The 21290-nt window shown below is 36.0% G+C and overlaps 1 protein-coding gene across 2 annotated transcripts in view; it reads right to left on the reverse strand.

The window, feature by feature from the left end:
- Positions 1 to 217: 217 nt before the first annotated feature.
- Positions 218 to 21290, reverse strand: part of NPEPPS (aminopeptidase puromycin sensitive) — a 72064-nt gene continuing 50991 nt past the window's right edge. For both annotated transcript variants that reach the window (XM_081027896.1, XM_081027895.1), the window contains 12 exons: positions 21210 to 21270; positions 18662 to 18771; positions 16851 to 16914; positions 14122 to 14261; positions 12537 to 12671; positions 11022 to 11241; positions 8978 to 9120; positions 8475 to 8531; positions 5403 to 5510; positions 4612 to 4767; positions 4290 to 4337; positions 218 to 1819 (listed from right to left, as the gene is read on the reverse strand). In XM_081027896.1, coding sequence (XP_080884022.1) covers positions 1667 to 1819; positions 4290 to 4337; positions 4612 to 4767; positions 5403 to 5510; positions 8475 to 8531; positions 8978 to 9120; positions 11022 to 11241; positions 12537 to 12671; positions 14122 to 14261; positions 16851 to 16914; positions 18662 to 18771; positions 21210 to 21270 — 1395 coding nt within the window. In that variant the 3' untranslated portion in view covers positions 218 to 1666. The remainder of the gene's footprint in view (positions 1820 to 4289; positions 4338 to 4611; positions 4768 to 5402; positions 5511 to 8474; positions 8532 to 8977; positions 9121 to 11021; positions 11242 to 12536; positions 12672 to 14121; positions 14262 to 16850; positions 16915 to 18661; positions 18772 to 21209; positions 21271 to 21290) is intronic.

Raw genomic sequence — 21290 nt, forward strand, 5'->3', positions numbered from 1 at the left:
CTGATTCTAAGGAGCGCTAAGAGATTTTTGAGAATCCAGACTAATTTAGAAGGCATTTTAGGATTTTTCTGTTTAGGTACTATTCATTAGGAATTCAGGAACGGGATTTTTTTTGACTCAAAAAATCCTATATTAGTAAAACTTCTTATAATCCCACTGAATGATAGGAAAATTTTTAGTTTCTTATCAGAGATAAAAGAAATCAGGACATCAATTTCACATTGACATTTTTATTAACGCCAACTGTTTTTTAATTATTATTTTTTAAAACAATAGCACAAAAATGTTTCAAGGAAGCAGTCTCACAATCTGATGACCTTCTGAAATACAGTTAAGCCACACCAAATATGAATTCCTGTTAATAACACAAAAAATATTTTTAAAAGAAAAATGAAAAGGAAAAAGAAAGAAAAGAAAAACCATAGGGACAGAGAAAGGAATGATACTTAGAGTTAAAACTCACTGGATTAGATAGGTGAGGCTTGTTAGTAGGATACACTGTTGAAGCAAAGAGTGGCACACCACAGGCTTATAGTCTTTGTTGTGTTTTTTTTTAACCAGTTACCACTAATATATAGGCCCTGCGGCGGTTACCACTGACTTCTTACATGCCCAAAACGAACCAGGAGAAGCCAGTGTTGATACTGTCATAAAGAGGTTTGATAGTTAGCCTATCAGACAACTGAGACCGTTTTCAGTAGAATAACGCCTTTAGGAAGGCCGGGCTGAAAACCTTTTCATTTCTATTGTCTCACCTATATGCATTTCAGGGTTCTTAAAAGTCATCTTAAAAAAAAGAAAGAAAAAATAATGCATATCAGTTTCTCTTATTTAATGTGGCTACAAAAGATGTTTCCTTATTATTTCTTTATCTCTAAGAAGGACACCGGGGGGGTGGGGGGGTTTGGGGGGGGGTGCTGGGGGTGGAACTAGGGGGAGGAAAAAAACCCAGACCAGGAGAAGTTGTTTTTTTTTTTCACCTTTCTTTTCTTTCTTTCTTTTTTTTTTTTTGGCCAAGGGGTCACACAGAAGGGAAGGCAAGGAGGGAAACTACAATCCTTGTTTCAGATTGAGTTATGCAGGAAAATATGTCTTCCTAATCAGTCCCCATGCCAAAAAAAAAAAAAAAAAAAAAAAAACCCAAAACAAAACCAAAAGAAAAACCTCACTTGGAATTATGCACAGACTCTATGTTATACCAGCTATCAGCCTTTCATGTATAACCATCCCAGCAATGGACACTACCCTTGGCTTGTAGGATGCTTGCAGAATCCACAAAAATCCTCTTCACCCAGAAGCCTCTAATTTCCTTTTGGTAGGTTATAAAAACAGAACATCTGTCATTAACAGGAGAGTGTTAAATACTTTTAACCACTGACAAGGCTTCAGGAAGTTTCACAGTTTCATTATGCTCTATTTTATTACTATCATATTTACATTTTTTATTTTTATTTTTATTTTTTTTTGCTGAATTGCTGATTTTCTTTCTTCAATAGAATTTAATTCTGGAGTGTGAGCAGGAACCAGTTAACTACATTCATTGTCCAACCCCCACTGGTTTGAAAGAAGACTCCAAATTCTTGGCATACGAATCAGCTGTTGGGTCGCTCCACCTTGGCCCCGCGCAGCCAAGCAGCAGAAGCGCAGTGGCGGTGCGCTCGGGGGTTCACGCCGTGGGCGGAGACGCCTTTCGCTGAAGGAGGTACTGGTGGATGCTCTCAGCATCTCGCTTTAGCCAAGCAGCATTCAGCAGGATATTTTCACAGCACTGCTGGATGGTCCGCTCAGCTGAAGGAGCTGGGTGGCTCTCGAAGAAAGCCTGGTATAAAACAACCCAGAATGTAGGCTCATTACTAGCAATAGGAAGTAGTATCACAGGCCATGTAAAACACCCACTGGTCTGTAAATGATTCCTAAGCTTCACTCATGAAAATTGACCACTGCCACTCCCAGGCTCAAAGAAAACAAGCAACTCCTAGGACCTGCTTATAGGAATTCTCCCCTAAGCATTATACGCTTAAAATCTAATCAAAAATTAATAGTAAGTCAGAGACAGAACCTACAGCCTTTCTTTTAGACTCGTTCTTTGGGATCAGCTTCAGACTTGAATCTAGGCTGGTTCATATACTAACTTATGACTGACTAAATTAACTGCTTTAAGTCTGTTTTCTTGTCTATTCGTATGAGAAAGAACAGAGGGTGCCAAAAAAAATGTATACACATTTTAAGAAAGGAAAAAACTGTATTAAATTATGTTCATGGTAACCACTTTGAGAACCTCTTGTAATTGCAGAAGTCAAATGTGACTTGTTAAGAGTATATCTTTTGTTATCAGTATATATTGAGTATTACAATTTTAATAGTTTTCCTTGCTTAAAATGTGTATACATCTTTTTGGCACCCTAGGTATTTACTCCAGAAGATTAAAGAGACAAGCCATATAAACAATCAGCATAATACTTAGCACAGGTATTTAAGGACTCAACACGTTTTGGTTGCTTCAAATAAAGATTAATTTGTAAGGGATGATAAAACCAAGAAGCTTAAATTGCTGCTGTACCCTAATAATTAACACTCCATCAACCTACATTTTTCATACAAAACTATTTCTGATTTTATTATAATTTATGATAATGCCTATTGATTCAAGATTGAATTCATTTTCTAATGAAGTACACCAGGTTTCACAGAAAACAAAGCAACTCTTAAATACCAACCAACAAAAGGATGGGGTCTTTCCTTTGAACCAGTCGTCAAAGACAGAATAACTCGTCAGATTAAGTATAGACCTTTTAAAAATCAATTAACCTTATTTACATAGATGACAATGTTGCCTGCTCCAAGGTTCCTCACCAAGGTTGGATTCTTAGGGCCTGAGTAAGATACGAGACTTCCTTTCCTTCCATCTCAACAAACAGTACCAACCATTTACAGACAAAAAACTTGGGAATCATGCTTGACTCTTCCTTCTCCCCCACTCCCACATGTTCATAACACAGAGAAACCACTCAGCAAATATTTGTTGAATTAAAGATTAACAGAATCAAGGCCCTGAATATCTTTCACTAGTCCATCTCCTCCAAGCTACTACTGTGTTTCCCGGAAAATAAGACCTAGCCGGACAATCAGCTCTAATGCGTCTTTTGGAGCAAAAATTAATATAAGACCCGGTCTTATATAATATTCTGTAAGATCCAGTATGTTATATTATATATATGTTATGTTATGTTATACCCTGTCTTATAATAAAATAAGACAGGGTCTTACATTAATTTTTGCTCCAAAAGCCGCGTTAGAGCTGATTGGCTAGGTCTTATTTTCGGGGAAACATGGTATATCATTCTTGCTTGGAGGATTAGCTTCCCAAAATCTTCTCTTCCCCATTTCAATCTATTCTCCATACTACAGCCAGGCTGAAATTTTTATCATACCAATTAGATCAAGTCATTCCTTTGTTTATAAGCCATCCGAGGGCTTTCCATTCTTAGGAAAATTTTCATAGAGCCTACAAGGCCCTCCAGCTTGGCCACTGCCCTCCCTTCCAAACCCATTATGTGTAGATTTCTCCTTCAGAGTACTTATTACCTTCACAATAAGTTGTTTATACAATATGCAATGTAAACTAAATGACGGCAGAGATCAAATCTTTCATTGTTTTCTCAAGATCTGAAATCTTAAAATCTTATTCCTAATAATGGCTCATATTGTAAATCAACATTACAGCTCAAATGCAATAAAGGTTTAAAGTTAAGATTTTCCTAATCAGTGTAGATTTGTCCCCAAATGCTGAACTTTACCACTAAACTGACTGTTAACTTTTTAAAGGCTAAGAGGAAAGTTCCTACATAGCCATCTTGTCTCACCCTGCATACAACAGACCTATGAAAGTTATTCAACAGGAAAAAAGAATTAACATCAAGGACGTACTCTGCTCCAGCTCCACTATGTTAGTCTAAATAACAATCCTATCACCCCATTTTACAGATGAGGAGACAGGATCACAGGAGTTAAAAAACTCCTTGTTTGAAGTCTAACAGCTAACACGGGGTGGGGCACAGCTTTACACCCAGGTCGCCTGATTCCAAGTTCCACATTCTTTCAACCATATTTCAACACTCTTAAAGATGATTCCAACTCTCAATTTTTCAGGCATTAAAGATACAACCTAAGCTGTCTTTCTCCAAGCAAAAACAAGAGACACTAAAGTACATTACAGCAACACTCTATGATTATAGTTTGGTTAGTGTTTTTACTTAACTAGATTGAAAAGTAAAAAGGACATTCCTTACCTTAACCTCTCCAGCCATTTTATCAACTGCAAATCCCTCAACTGATAGCTGAAAAAACAATGGTTTAAATAGTAAGTGCAACCAACAGAGGCTAAGAACAAACTTCATTTAATCTAAAAATAAATCATTATATTCGCTCCCAACTTCAGATTATTCTAGTAGAGGGTGCAGGACAGGTGACAAAGATGCCCTTTAATAAAGCTAATAACTGTTTAAGAAAACTCTTAAAGAGCAAAGACTATAATGTATGGGTCTAGTGAATCATGGATGTTTCTCAATATCCATGAAAAGCAAGCTACTCAAAATAAAAATCTTCACATACCTTTATTAGTCTGGATATTAAGAATCCTCCTTGGTATCGATTGTAAAGTTCCTCCCAGTTGTCCTTTATAAATTTCCAAGCAGCCTTCCTTCCTTGCTTGCTGCCTCCAGCCACTCCACCAATTACTGAAACAGTGTCCTGAGGACGTACCTCTTCCTAAAAATAGAAAGAGAACTAAAAGTCTACTGTATACAAAACAGCTTCTGGTGCCAGAAAGGGCAAATGTTGTTGAGGTACCCAAGTTATCGCATTGAAGATAGTCATTCTGTTTTAGGAATAACTGGCATCAGAAGCTTCCAGCAAAGAGAGGATGTTTAACCTAAAGATTAGCCAACTTGAGAATGAGGCACTGAGACAAGCACAAAGAAGGTGCTGTGCAAATACTTGCTCAGGCTCCTATAGGGTAAAGAAAGGAAGAGACAGAAAGTAGGCACAGGGATAAGTTGGCTTTTCAGTTTATTTCCTCTCCCAACTTCTGGGGTGCCAAAAAAACATATACACGTGACTTGTATTCATCTTTTGTTATCGGTATATATTGAGTATTACAACTTTAATAGTTTTTTCCTTTCTTAAAATGTATCATTTTTTTGGAGGGGGGCACCCTCTGTGTTTTGATTCTCACCACTAGAGGGAGATATACAGGTCAGAAACAAGAGCTCAGTCCAGCTTTCCTAGCCTAAGCAGAAGCCTTATTCTACAGCTAAGGAAGATCAAAAGGATACTGAATCAGACACTTGCCATAGATCAGCGCGTAACAATTCCCTTTAAGAGCAGTTTTCATTGAAACTTACTGAAAGTGCAAACGTGAGGACTTTTTGAATCAATTCAGGTGAAAGAGTAGCCCCAAGGACTCTTTCAATTCGGTTTTTCTCTTCCTGCATATCTGCTTGTTTGTGAAGCTATAGTGAAAAAATAAAGATAGAGATAGTTAAGTCTCTCCTGGAAGTTATACATATGCTTATGTGACCTTCTCCCGAATAAGGTGAAACTTTGTTCTGTGTGTGTTCTCATCGGCTAAGATTGGAGGTATGAAATCAACAAAAGAAAGTACTTTTCAAAATGTTCGAGCACTAAACTTCTCGTATGCCATTTTAGTAAGTAACTAGATGTAAGCGCTCACTATATGAATGGTTTGTCATCAGTTCTGAGCAGTTTGAGATCTAGGGTAAACCTGTCATGCCCAAACTCTTTGTATCATTGATGTCTGACTAATGTTCTATGTTATATGAACAAAATTATTACTAATACCACTGAAGGTTATCAATTTGATTTATAATAGTGAAAAACATGCAAGAATATATATTACTGAAAGTAACATTTTTAAGAATGTTTGATGACTAAAACATGCTCTTGGGTGGCCAGTTAGCTCAGTTGGTTAGAGCGTGGTGCTGGGAGCACCAAGGTTGCCGGTTTGATCCCCACATGGGCCACTGTGAGCTATGCCCTCCTTAAAAAAACCAACAATGAAAAAACATGCTCTTGATATATTAAGTGAAAAATTTAGAGACAAAGCAAAATTATTCTAGATTTTTAAAAATTTAATATGGAGAATAAAAACCTGAAAATACATCAAAATGTTAATATCAATTAATAATGGTCTCTGATCAGTAAGATTATGCACCATTACATTCTTAATCCAGCGCCTTAGACTGCTCGGCCACGCTACCCTGCCGACCATTACATTCTTAAACTGCAAAAAGCTGCACATGCTGAATGTAGAATATTAGAAAAATAGAGATACATAGAGAAAAAAAAATCAATTATTACTATATGTACATTACCAAACGAAGAATAAACATTATATGTACTTTTTAAATTACAGGTAAGTTTTATTTTCTTCTTTATATTTTTCTAGTCTCCAAATCTTCTATATTGGATATACAAAATCCTCCTTTTTCATAATCAAAAAGAAAATATTATATATTTTTTAAAAATTAGAACTACAAATGTATACAAGATACCTCTCCAAGACAACTTAATTTAGACTCTATTGATCTTTTTTCTCCCTGAAGATTTTAACACTGACCAACGTCTGGAGTCCCCATCACAGCTCCCAGTTTCCTATTCCTTTCCTTTGGACTCTTTTGAGCAGCAGTGTGGTAAAATCGATAGGAAGTCAGGAGAACTGGGTTCTAGTCCCAGTTTTGCATCTAACTAGCTGTGTGATCTTAACTAAGTCCTTAATCTCTCTGGCTCTCAGTTTCCCCATCTGTAAAATGAGCGGGGTAAACAGATGATTTCTAAGGTCCTTTTCAGCTTGATTTTCACCTTTATTTCTTAAGATCTGAACTCTGGCTTTCAGGAAGCATTTTTTCCCCCAAGGAGAACCTGTTAAACTAGTCCACTAGATGGCACCATAACACCCCATTTCAAATACACTTTGAATTAAAGTTAAATATTTTTATCCTGCCTCATTATTCCTAACTTACCAACAGAAAACAATCCTTCTCATCTCTCATCAATTGTTTTTTTGAAGAACTCTGATTCTGTCTTCATAAGAGCTCTTTCCATAGTAAAGCTGAATTACTGTGAGCTCCCTTGTGTTAAATAGATGCAAATTCTTAATATACATACTAGTATAAATTCTTAAAAGTATTCCATAACATGATAATGTCAAGGTATCTGTCATGAGATTTTCAGAATCCCTATTTTGTTCCATATCCTTTATGGAATAGACAAAACCAACAAAATGTCTCATTTCATATGTAAAGAAAAAATACGTGCATGATTTATAGTGCACAGGTTCACAGATTATTAAGAATGAGAAGGAACCTTATATCATTTAGTTGAAAGGTAAACCCAAAGTATAATTTTATATTATTAGAAAGGAAATACCTTAATTACCCTTGTACAAGATGGGTAGTTAAAGGAGTACATTTTGAGATGCAGTTTCTTAAACAAATCAAGTGTGTATTTTTCAGAACATTCTAATAATTTAAATAGGATTTCTTCAAAACTAAAATATAGAAATTAGATTTGCAATTCTGATCCACCTGGGATCAGAAAGTGTTCTTAATCCATTATAGGTGGTCCCATCCCTATCCTGTTCATGCCCCTATGTGTAGCTCTTTCAGTGGACGGGCTTTATAGGTCTCACAGATGATTTGAGTATTTAGGCACATTTTGCACATTTTATATGATGGTAATAAGTAGACCCAGCTCCTTCCACTGCCAATGCAACCAATATAGTCAAGTTATCTCCTAGCCCGATAGATGCACAGACTGGAGACAGCACTTGTTCCACAGTCTCAGGACTCGCAAACGGATCACTGCCATTACAAGGACATGGAAAGTTTTGCCTGTATTTTTTCTAAGCCAGAGTTTAATTATGTGCCAACCACCCTGGGACAACTACAAAGGTTACGCAGGCAGGTGAATTAATTTCCTGTCCATTCGTAAGAGGCACTGGCATAACTCAAACCCTCGAGACACCTCTTCATCTATCCCTTTTCTAAGCACAGAAACAAACCTTTTGTTTAAAATGGGCAGAACCGCAAGTAAGTTTACATCGAAGGGAAAAATTTTAAGAACGTGACTTGTTAATGAAAATGAACATTTCAGAGTTCATTCAGATTTAAGATGCATAAACTTGTGAGTAAAAAGAGAAGTGAAAAAAATTAGATGACTTTTTACATCATATTGATAGTGTATACATGAACAGACATGTATTTCTCCCATATGTCTTTTTTTTTTTTTAATTAGTTTCAGGTGTAACTCCCATAATGTCTTAATGGTTGATGCCTCAATATGCATATCTGCATATATTTCTTTTCTTAGGACTGTTTTTAACCACTTAAAGCTCACACTATGTTTCAATCTAAGTTCAAAAGCAGAAAATGGGAGCCCTTTCCAAATTTACTTACCTTTAGCATAATGTCTAAGGTAGTGCCATCACCATGCTTCAAAACAGTCAGATAGACCTAGCAGAGAATATAGAAACAAAAAAAGAAGGCATCTGATTAAATGTATCTTGTTCCAAATATTCTAATGCTAAAAAAAGACAGAAAACAAGTCAAAAAATTTGTAAATAGCTACATGTGGATGTTACATACGAATTGTGGCAAGGAGCTAAGAGCCCATACGAACAACCAGAAAGGTAGATGGCATGTAAGTAGCAGAAGAGCACATCAGCTTTCTCAGGGGACTGTGTGCTGATAATCACTTTTCAGCACTATGGTATAGGCTGAGAAACTTCAAACAAATGAGAAGCTGGCTACAAACCACCTAAATGTCATGTATTAAAATAGGGTCAGATATGATTTGTGGGTGGGTACTTAGGTCTTTTTGGTTACTATTAAATACGTTCCATACTACACAGAATGATGAAGTCACCTAAAAATCAAGGTAATTCATTATGAAAACCTACAGGACTCCTCAGATCAGCGGAGAGAGTCTGTTTCCCTTCCACATGGTCCTTAAACCGACGACGGGCTTCTTCTAACGTTGCCTTATGTCCTGCTTTTCCTAGTTTGCCCAGAACCAAGCCTCTCAGGAGTGCATCTAGATGACCTGATTGAGAAGTAAGAGAGACACAGAACTATTTAAAAAGCCTATTTTTACTCATATGCCACCTGGATATCTTGTGTTATACCATGTCTATAATCTTGAACAAAAAGAATCAATTACCTTAGTACTTGACAGCACACTTGATTTAAGTTTATCATATCATAAGAGTGAAATGAAGTGCTAAACCGACTAGAAAAGCAAATCAATTTGCTGATTTTGTCTATACTCACAAATGCCAACTATCGGAATTTACTAAATGGTCACTCCATCTAGGTATGCCATTTTCACCCATGACTCAGAGAAAGGGCACATACAGAACTAATATGCTGTGTATAAGAAATTGAAATCTTAGATTTTTAAAATCAAAATCTGATGGCTCTATTACTCCAAATATATGCAAGTAGCTAATAAGCACATAAAAAAATGTTCACCATTATTGGTCATTAGGGAAACGCAAATCAAAAACTCAGTGAGGTACATCACACCTATTAGGATGGCTAGAATAAAAAATGATAGACAATAACAAGTGTTGACAAGGACCTGGAGAAATGAGAACCCTCATACATTGCTGGTGCGAATGCAAAATGGTGCGGCCACTTTGAAAAATAGTCTGGCAACTCTTCAAAAGGTTAGAGTTACCATATGACCCAGCAATTCCACTCTTAGGGCTACACCTAAGAGAAATGAAAGCGTATGTCCACACAAAAACTTGTATACAAGTTCATAGCAGCGTTGATAAGTCAAAAAAGTGGAAATAATCTAATCATCCATCAACTGATAAACAAAATGTACTGTATATCCATACAATGGAATATTATTTGGCTATAAAAAGGAGTAAGTACTGATACATGATGAAGCATGGATGAACCTTGAAAACATTCTAAGTGAAAGGAGCAAGACACAAAATACCATATAGGGCATGATTCCATTTATATGAAATGTCCAGAATAGGCAAATCCATGAGACAGAAAACATATTAGTGGTTGCCTGGGACTGGGGTTGCTGGGCAATGGGGAGTGACAGCCAATGAGTATGGAGTTTCTTATGAGGGTAAAGAAATTGTTCTGGAATTAAATCGTGGTTAAAAAAAAAAAAAGAAAAAGAAAAATTAACACTCACACACAGATCTGATGGATTGCAATAGTACAGTAGCCAAATAAGTTGTGGAATAGTCATACAATGAAATACTACTCAGCAATAAAAATGAATGAACAAACTGGATGTATCTCAAGCATATCATACTGAAAAAAATCTGACAGAAGCCAGATATAGGAACAGAATACATAATGTTCTAAAAGAGACAATATTAATCTAGAGTAAAAGAAGTCAGAATAGTGTTTGCCTCCTAGAACAAGACTGGTCAGGAGGAAATACCACCGTTAGTTATTAGCAGATGGTAGAATATTATATTTAAGTCCTGAAATCACCATTCTCAACATTCTCACAGAGGAAAGAACCCATGTAGAAGGCCAAATAACTTCCTTAATTCAGAAAACTGGCCCCTGTGTCTCTTAGCACCTTTACAAGTTGTACATAAGGTAGGTACCCGGTAATTACGGTAATAATAAATAAAATAATCTAAGATTCTCTAGCTTTTCTTGACTATAAATGGGCCTTTGGAACATATAAATGACTTGTTTCCACCATCTGCTTTGTGCACAAACTATATTTAGCAATGAATACACATAACCATCACTGTTTTTAAGTTGGTGACCCATGTAACTTCAGCAGTAGGCTTAAAAGACCTAAATCTTAATTTCTGGCTAGCTAAATACATAGTAACATCTAGAAGATACAAAGATGACATTGATAGAAGATACAAAGCTACTGATGTTGTTAACCACAGATGAGTGAAAAAGGACCAATTTCTGATCAATTCTTTCCCCATTCAGTACATCCATTACCTTCTCCAGGTTTGGGGTCCCAGCCCAGTCTCTCCCCTATAGGTGAAAAGACATCTTTCACAAACTCCTGGATTTCCTCATAGAAGTCTGTGTGGGACAAGAGAGTTGAAAGAATCCCCAGGTTACAGCTCAGGTCGCTCCATACAGTATAATTGGGCTCATTCACAAAAGCCTCCATGACTTTTAGAACCTCTACAGTGCTAATGATTCCAGCTCGAGCCTGGGATAGGAAAAAACATAAATTAACCTAGTCTTCAAACAAAAACAAAACAAAACAATACAAGCATGAATTTTTGGCATTATCTACTGCTAGTTAGTCATCTCTTTGCTTTTTTAAAGGAAAGAAGACTATATAAGCTTAGACACTATAGACTTTTATAGAATAAAAATCCTATCATGACAACATTCCTTTTTTATTTTTTTGCTATTTACAAAAGAGCCACTTAAAAAACATGCTACAATTCCACAAATTTGGGGGGCGAAAAATAAAGAAAGAAAACAGTTAACTTTCTATTTCTGCCCAGTTCCAGGGGCCTTGGCTTTGTTTTTCTTTTCAAAATTTTCATACTTTCAGAAAAGTTGCAGAAGTAGCTAGGGCTTTGGTTTTTGACAGAGGCTCTTTCAAAACTGGACCTGCAAACTGTGTCAACTTTAGCCTGTCCCTTACTCATTTCTAAAAGAACGCGTATTGGAAGGCACTACAAACTCAGAGTCCTTTCAGAATTAGCTAAGAGAGTTAGGAAAAAGAACTTCTGTTACAGGAGCCAACTGCACAAACACACCACTCTCCTGGGACAGGTCTCTCTCAGCAATGAGATCAGCAGATGTGAGGTTTTGTGCATCAATGCTGATCTGTGTTTATACAAAGCAGGAATCCAAAACCAGTTACTGCAGAGGGGAGGGAAAACTTCAAATGCAATATAAAGGAACACTAGGAGTCTGACAATTTTATCACAGTCAAGGACATCTAGAAATTACCTAACCTATGTTGGAGTCATAAAGATAATTCTATTAATTGCTGCTTTAAATCTTTTCTGGAACAAAGCCAAATATAAACATAATTCTAAAGCTAATGGGCTATTATAATTGAGTAGGAATGAAATGTTAAAAAATTCTAGACTTTCCCAGCAAAGTACAACCACTGTTTTAGAAAAATATAAATCACTCTGAATCAAGTAAATATTTTTAAAAAAATACACATTAGTAGGGAAATTTCTTCAAGGCTCATATCTATTTCTATTGAAAAGAATTTTTGCCTTACAAAGGATAGTTTAAGTATACTTGTAAAAAGCTGGTTTAGGATTAGAGATATGGGATTTGTTTCTGGTAAATTATATAGGTTCAATCTTGTCATGTTTATTAATAATCAGTCATTTGTTCTAATCCCAAAGGCAATTCAACCTTCAGGAAGAACTATATTCTTCTAATTATGTTTCAGTTAGATAAGATACTCTGGGGGGAAAAACAAAATCCTTTAATCAACAAAATCCATCATACTACTTTAGAGAGGCTCACCAAGGAGAAGAGGTCATTCTGTAATCCAAGTCGATCCACAGGGGGCAGAGAAAGGTCACGAATGCCTGGTAATAAACTTTCCAGCATGGCGGAGCTGTACTGGGTCCGATAAAACCCAACTGTTCCTAGGTTTAACTGAAAAGATATCCAATAGGTATTTTTAAACAGTTGTATTTATTACAATTGTATGTATTACAATTTTTGTAGGTGTGAAGGGGTTTTGGTTTTAGTATATCTGTATGAAAAACAACAAAGATCATATATGCCAACAGGGATTAAAATGAAACAACACATAAAGATAGAAATCAGTTGTCAAAGCAAATACAGAGGCAAAAGAAAAAAACTTGGTGGGGGCCAACATGAAATAGTAGGAAGAAGATGGCAGGAAGGGAAGAAATAATGTGGATACATTTCTATTTCTAATCTCAGTGGACGTTTTTAAGTACAGAAAACATTGACTATATATAAAAACATTTGGACAGGGGAATCTCTGGGGAAGATTTAGCTTTACAAACATTGATCTATTGAATCCAGAGCCTCAAGAGAATAACAACTGTCAGGTCCTGGATTTTCAAGAATTACATGGACTTAAATTAAAAAAAAGTTCACATGATTTTTGGAGTGAGGTAATCAATTCTCTGTAGGCTATTTACCTATAGTCAAAAATATTTTTGATAATATTTACACACAAAAATATTTTCATGGTAAAACAATAATCTAAGATATAAATAGTTTAGTATTATATGTAAATAGTAAAAAATTGCCTCACAATTCTAATATAACTATTATTTTATTGATTCCCTTTATCTTTTACTGTGGGAATAACACCTTTATTTTCCTAATTACAATCATAGTATACATAACTTTCTTCTCATTTATAAAAAAAGATGTTCATATTGCTATTTAATCTTCCAGATTATGTTTTCAAATGGTAATATAGTATTCCACTGAGTATATTTAAAAAATTAAAACAGAGCGAGAAATGGCTCTTTTCAGAAAAGCACTGAAGTCCAGCCAATGTATAATTTCTATTAGGAAGCTACTATAATTGGTAGAAAAGTTTGTAGTAGGTACTTTCATTATGAAAGATACAGAGAATAGTGTAACGAAAAATAATATTTACCAACTGTTATTTTTGTGAAATGGTTTTAAAACACCAGGTAAAGGAATTTCACGTTTCAGTGACACAAAATGATTGCTATATGTCTGATCTCTCTTGATTATAGTTGTTGCATTTGATGACAACACATCGTTGAAGTTAACATGTCATTACAACAGGACACTTTAAAGTTGTAAGACTACACAAATGTTTTAGTTAATGTGACTTTACACAGTCTACTATTTCTTTTCCTCTTTAATCCTATCCTTGCTTACCTGATGTAAGGGCAAATACGTAGACAATACTATTTGAAAACTGGCCTTAAATTTCACACAGGGAAGTTTAGAATTTTTTTTTTTTTTTTTGCAAGTCCTATTGTAAACTGAAGCAGTAGAATTTCGAACCAGCCATAAAGTACATAAAGGAAGTGAGAGAAATAAATCAATTTAGGTAAGATAAAAATGGCCATGCCATTTCGGGACTCACCTTTACCCATTGGTCTGGTTTAACGTTTTTCAAAACCACATTCATCTCTGGTTTATCCATTAGAATTTTCAGTTTGGCGTGGTTAGGATCTTCGCTAGTAGAGATTGTGATAGGAACCATCCACTGGGGACAGTCTTCTCCTTAAGCAAGAGAAGAACAAGTAGAAAACTTTAATTTCTCACTGGAAAAAATGGAAGGTAAGGTGGAGAGAGAGGGCTGGTATCCTATGCACTGGCTCAAGTCTAACTGTTAAGCCAATAGCTCATTTTTAATGGTACATAAACTCTCTCGGGTAACCTGAATAGTATTAGTCAAAAGGAAGAGAATTTATTAACAAAATCACAAGTCTTAAAAAAAAAAGAACAGTTTACTCACTTATAGAATCACAAATACAGTGATTTTACTTCAACTGTTGTTTTTCCTTTACAGAGCAATAGAGACAGCAATGATTTTATTGTTTTAAAAAAAATTTCACAAATATATGGTGATGGAAGGAGAACTGACTCTGGGTGGTGAACATACAATGGGATTTATAGATGATGTGATACAGAATTGTACACCTGAAATCTATGTAATTTTACTAACAATTGTCTCCCCAATAAATTTTAAAAAATTGTTTTAAATAACAACAAAAAATTTTCAAATAGGTGAAAGCCCTCACATAGCATTTAAAAACAAATTCTAGAGGCCGGCCCGGTGGCTCAGGCAGTTAGAGCTCCATGCTCCTATCTCCGAAGGCTGCCTGTTCGATTCCCACATGGGCCAGTGGGCTCTTAACCACCAGGTTGTCAATTCAATTTTTCGAGTTCCGCAAGGAATGGTGGGCAGCGCCCCCTGCAACTAAGATTGAACACGGCACCTTGAGCTTAGCTGCCGCTGAGCTCCCAGATGGCTCAGTTGGTTGGAGGGCATCCTCTCAACCACAAGGTTGCCAGTTCGATTCCTCAAGTCCCTCAAGGGATGGTGGGCAGCGCCCCCTGCAACTAAAATTGAACATGGCACCTTGAGCTGAGCTGCTGCTGAGCTCCCGAATGGCTCAGTTGGTTGGAGCGCGTCCTCTCAACCACAAGGTTGCTGGTTCGACTCCCGCAAGGGATGGTGGGCTGCGCCCTCTGCAACTAGTAACAGCAACTGTACCTGGAGCTAAGCTGCGCCCTTCACAAACTAAGACTGAAAGGACAACAACTTGAAGCTGAACGCCACCCTCCACAACTAAGATTGAAAGGACAATAACTTGACTTGGAAAAAAGTCCTGGAAGTACACACTGTTCCCCAATAAAGTCCTGTTCCCCTTCCTCAATTAAATCTTTAAAAAAAAACAACAAAAAGAAATTCTAAGGTATTGTTCTTAACAGGTATATATACTGCTGGAACACTGAAGGGTTGGTTTTAATTTTTCTGATAGACAGCACACACCCTGGGAGCTGCTGGATTCCATCAGTCAGGAGTTATATCTAAAAGCCAAAGCTTTTGTAAGGCAGATATAATACACTCTCCTAGGTATCAGACAGCAAAACTGACTTTTCATTAAGATGCCAAACAAAAGAGAGTCATTGCTTAGTACATTAATGGAACAATTTCAACAAATTATATAACTTTATGCTACCAGGCTAAACCACAAGTTAAAATTTCCTCCTGATATGGGATATTTCAGGTGTTAACACTACCTATTTTGGTCAGAGTATTAGAGACACCTGTAAAACCTGTCAGTCCTACAATTCAGATGGCAGGTATGAGGCAGAAGATAGCACCTTTGACACTTAGGGATTTATCTGGATAATAAAAACCTGTCATATGACTTGTCAGACATATTTATTGAAAGAGTAATTCTAAAATGCTAAGGAAGGTTAAGGGTACCTCTTAACTCTAGTAGAGTGCATCAGTTTTGGTGGGTAGAACATGAAAATCAACCAATTTAGTAAGATGAAAATCACCAACATTGATGATTCTGATACATGCCTCCTCTGTTGAGACCTGCTATTTTAATGTAAGTCAAAAAGGTGCAGAAAAACACTTGAAAATTTTTTTTCAATTAATCTTTAATTTCCTGGGTTAAGAGAGTCTAATGACATGTAGAAATATTTGAAAAAGCAGTTGAGTGGTGGTTAAGAGTATGAACTCATGGAATCCAACTATTTTGTTTGAATTCCTACTCTAACTCATTAGAGAGTTAACTCAAGGTGACCTTGGACAATTTAACTAACTTAGCTGTGCCCTTGCTCCCTCATTTGTAAAATGGAAATAATATTACCTACCTAATAGGGTTGTTGAGAGTGTAAAATAAGGGCCACTTATAGTGCTTAGCACAGTGACTGGTACATAACACATCTAAGTAATCATTAAGCTTTACTTATTTGTTTACTTATTTTATTACACCCAAGAATTAAAAAGAAAAAAATTAGTCACCCACATAAACGTGTTTCAGTCTTCTTTTAAGGATTAAGGCTAGAGACATCATTTCTTGGGTGATCCTATCCTTCATTTGTTATAGCCTCCAATTTCAAAATTTCAAAAATTTAAGAATATGACAGTACTACAAATAAATACCTCATAAATCTCCCCTTTTTTTGATTTTCTGGATTTAATTTTTATCTTATTACTATTTCCTTGTTTTTATTTAATTCTATTAAAAATATTTAAAAATGAATAATTATTTTCTGTTAGTTGGAACACTACTTGTCTGGTATCCAAACTCATTTATCAGCTCCCACTTATAGCCATTTGCTTACCAACATATGGTCCACTGGCACAGAACTTCCTTTGGGACAACTTTAACAATCTGTCATCTTCTACCTAGAGAAGCAAAACAAAAGCTTTGGTAGTATCAACACTTTTTTTCCTTTTTTCAAGGGGGCAACATTTCTGTGACAAAGTAGAAGGTGAAACCAGTACAATCCAATGAGTACACAAAATGCAACTGTGATGAAGATGAAGATACTATAGATTGGGAGAAAAGTCACTATTTCTCATTTGGGCTTCAAAACAACAATACTCTAAATAAAAGACCAGGTTCTGGGCAATATGGGCACTCAGAAAAAATATGTACCCAGATGAGAACTTTAAAGGATTTCAAAGGGATACATAACTATTTATAGTACTACAGCAAATTATTTTAATCTTTATAGAGGAAGGTTATGTTTTTAGTATTTTTCACTTCCAAAATGTGGCAACATTAGATTAGCATGTGGACTCAATATTTACGATCAAATTTTTTGAATGATTGATAAACATGAAAGAAGCATACACCTTGTTTTTAAAGGATGAGCTTTGCAATGAAACACAAAAAAAAGTGAGGGTGGGGGAGGGAACTGAAAAGCCAGAAGCGACAAAGGCAAGTACTTAGTTTTTAAAATACTCCAACAAAATGCAGTCATTTGTTTCATTTATCATTTGTTACTATACCTCAGAACATTTGAAATAACATAAGATATTACAAATTTAAGATCACCTAAATCAAAATTAAAGTTGGGCCAATGACTTTTATGGATAAACTGACTACAAGAGACAGAATTGAAAAACCAAAAAATTTGAGTGAGAAAGCAATGGCCACATTGACGCCATAGAGAAGCTACTAATGAACACTACATCACTAACTGGTTATGTATCACACAGATTTCCTTGAAAAAGCTGAAAGGTGACTTTTAAATTGATTCATAAATAAAACAAAAATATTTAAATTTAGGACTATACAGTGAGAAATAGATCATAATCAAGATATTCGGTGTTACAGCCTCTCTTATTTTTAAAAGAATTAAGAGTCACAGACAGGCTTTTCATTGTAACAAAAATGGAATATGAGTTTCCTGTGCTTATAGATTAAAAAAAAAAGACAAAGCAAAGAAAAGAAAACCTTGAAAGTAGTTTGATGGAAAAGTTAACTGAATTTCAATAATATTGGGAGGAAGTAGAATATTAGTGTCCTCTATTCTAACTTAAAAGTGTGCTGGGCTTGAAGAAAAAATTATGACCTAATAGCTTTTTGTTTAATCATTAAATAGTTTAACAGTTTTGAGGTATTGATGGTTTTTGAGGGAATGAAATCCCCAGAAGTGAAAGGAACAATCATCTTTGTATGTTATTATCCTTAAAACAGTCAGATAAAATGAAAACTACTTGACAGTCGATACAGTGTCGATGTACAGTTTGATCAGACTTCTCTTATAACAGCCCAGTCCAATATGGAGACAGAAGACTAGAAAGAAACAGAATGGTCACAAACTTACAGATAACCTTTTCCACCAAATATGATTGATTGCATTTCATAAACTGCCTTTTTAAATGCCTGTAGTCAATCTAATTGAGAGGGCCTCCAATGTGTGTACTTTTTTATAAAATACGGTCCTACTTAAGATTAAGGTGTGGCTGTGGAAGGTTAACTTGCGAGCACTGTAACGTACCATGTACATTTGGGTGCATTCTGAGTACAAAGGCTAGTTTAAAGATTACCTGGAATTCGTCAAGTACAGAAAGGCAAGCTTGAAGCACTGACTGAATCTCACTTAGCACGGTGTCAGACAAGCTGGGGGACCTCCGTGCTTACCTGCTCTGCTTCCACGTACACGAGGGGGAAGCCCATCTGTTTGGTCCAGCTATTCATCATGGCTGCTATAGGCTTGCCGCTAGCACTCTCTAAACTCGCCCAGAGGTCCTCTAGGAGATAAACACAAACAATGAAAATCTAAATGTTTACATTTTTGTTTTCCTAAAAAACCCAGAAATTTCATATAACTCTTGACACTGCATTGCTGACCAACTCTGGTTCTTTCAGGTTCAGGTAACAAACAGTGGGCCAAATTACTATCCCCCTTGCATACCTGATAAGCTAACTCTAGTACAAAAACTGGTCTTATATACTAAAATATTCTTAATTGTTTCAATTATAACAAAAGATAAAAAGGTGAGTTTGAACATGAAGAAATAGAAACAAACAAATGGAAACGTATTCATTCACTACTAGTCATTCACAAACATAAAACCATTATACGCATTCAATTAACAGAAGCTAAAAAATACTCAATGCTGATGAGGATGAAGTAAAACTCATATGGTTCAAATAGCAGTAATGGTAGAGTGAGCAAAACAGTGATATAATGGGATGCATACTATAATGCAGGCAGGGACACAGGAAAAGCACTTAGAAGAAAAATCCAAAGAAAATAAAGCCTTCACAAGAGTTGACTTTTGGTCTGCATCTTGAAGAGGAGTGTTCATTAGGGGAACAAAGCTCATTCCAGGTAGACAGAATAAATGGTCTATGTACAAAGGGGAAAGTATAAGACAGAAAATACTTTAAAAAGCAGTATGTTCAATAAGCTGAAGATAGAGGGCACATGTATGGGCGTAACAGGCAATGAGTGAGCAGGGCTGAATTGTTGAAGACTGTATGGCTTACAAAGAAGTACAGATTTTTTTTTGTTGTTGTTTTACACGTCAGATGGGTAATGTGCCGATGTCATAACAAGGTTTGTGGGAGGCACATCTCACACAAAAGCGTGAACACCCAATCATCACACTTATGAACTACAAAAAGATCAGAAGTACAGACTTTATTGGGAAGGGAATATGACATCCCAAGTATTTCTAACCAGTAGGGTGATGCAATCAGATATTCACTTCAGAAAGATACCCCTCTAGCCTCAGTGTGAAAAATGAAGAGATGAAGCAAGGCAAGTAGTGAGTTGATAGGCAACTGCAGAATTCAGTGCAGAGATCACCAAGGCAAGAATTAAGGGAAATGAAGACAGAAACAGGGCACTAGACCTGCTGCAAGAGGATAAAAACCATGGATGGTAGGTAACTGAAATGTATTTGAACTGCCAACCGTTTTTCATAAATCACGAAAACAAACCAAAAAAGGTACATGGTAGGCCTTGCTATTCAAAGTGTGGCCTATGAACAAGTAGCACTGGCTTCATCTGAGAGTTTGTTAGAAATGCAGACTCTCAGGCCTCACCCCGGCCTACTCAATTAGAAACATTTTAACAAACCCCAGGTGATTTAAGAAGCACAAGGTTCTTTCCTCATATATTATATACAGGCATACCTCAGAGATATTGCGGGTTTTGTTCCAGAATACCGCAATAAAGCGAGTATCTCAATAAAGCGAGTCATGTGAATTTTTTGGTTTCCAGTGCATATAGAGATTATGTTTATACTATAATCTACTAAGTGTAAAATAGCATTATGCCTAAAAAAATGTACATACCTTAGTTTAAAAATACTTTATTGCTAAAAAATACTAACCATCATCTGAGCCTGTTTGAAAAATGGCGGTGATAGGCTTGCTCGATGCAGGGTTGCCATAAACCTTCAATTTGTAAAAAAAAAAAAATGCAATATCTGCAAAGCGCAATAGAACAAGGTATGCCTGTATATGCATGCCAAAGATTCATTAAACTTGCAAGAGTACATTTTTTTGTAGCCATTCTTTAAGGAACAGAATGCCTCTCTATTTTATAGACTAAAATGGAAATTTACAGGGGTGGGGGGTGGTGCGTGTCAAGGTTACATCATGTCTTGAACAGAGAAGATACTGTATTTTTAAATCACAGGTCATAAACCTTAGGAACAGCCCATGGCCAGGACTCTCTGAACTTGTCATTCTATTAGACACTAATGACATTACATAAATCTTCTTGTTTTTTAAACTATTTTTATTCACTAAAGAACTCAAAACTATGACTCTGGCTCTTTTTCATATCCAATCAATTCTTTAAGGATGAGTTTATTCATCCTTTTGACTCTGATATCCAATAAATTATAGACCATCATACGCTAAAAATCTTAAGACTTCACCTCATTGAAATTCACATCTAAAAATGGTTATTTTGCAGCTATTTTAATGGCCAATGATTAATTTAGGGCAATAAAACCATCACCAAATAAACAACCTCTGGTAAGGTAAACAGATCTCCTTAGACTCTTTTAAGTGGCAAAACACTGAGCTATGGATAGCAGACTACTGGAGGATGACCAAAAGGATAACGGACCCCGACTTAACAATGGCATCAAATAAGTCAACTTTCTTTCCTACCCATCACATGGAGTGCCAACATTGTCCATTTCTATCTCAGGCTATTAAAGATTACCTGTGGCAGCATTCTTTTGCTGGAACTTGGTTAAATACATGTTCATTCCTTTCTTAAAGTCCTGAGAAAACACAATTTTTA

The sequence above is a fragment of the Rhinolophus hipposideros genome (assembly GCF_964194185.1).
Source record: "Rhinolophus hipposideros genome assembly, chromosome: 20".
NCBI lineage: Eukaryota > Metazoa > Chordata > Mammalia > Chiroptera > Rhinolophidae > Rhinolophus > Rhinolophus hipposideros.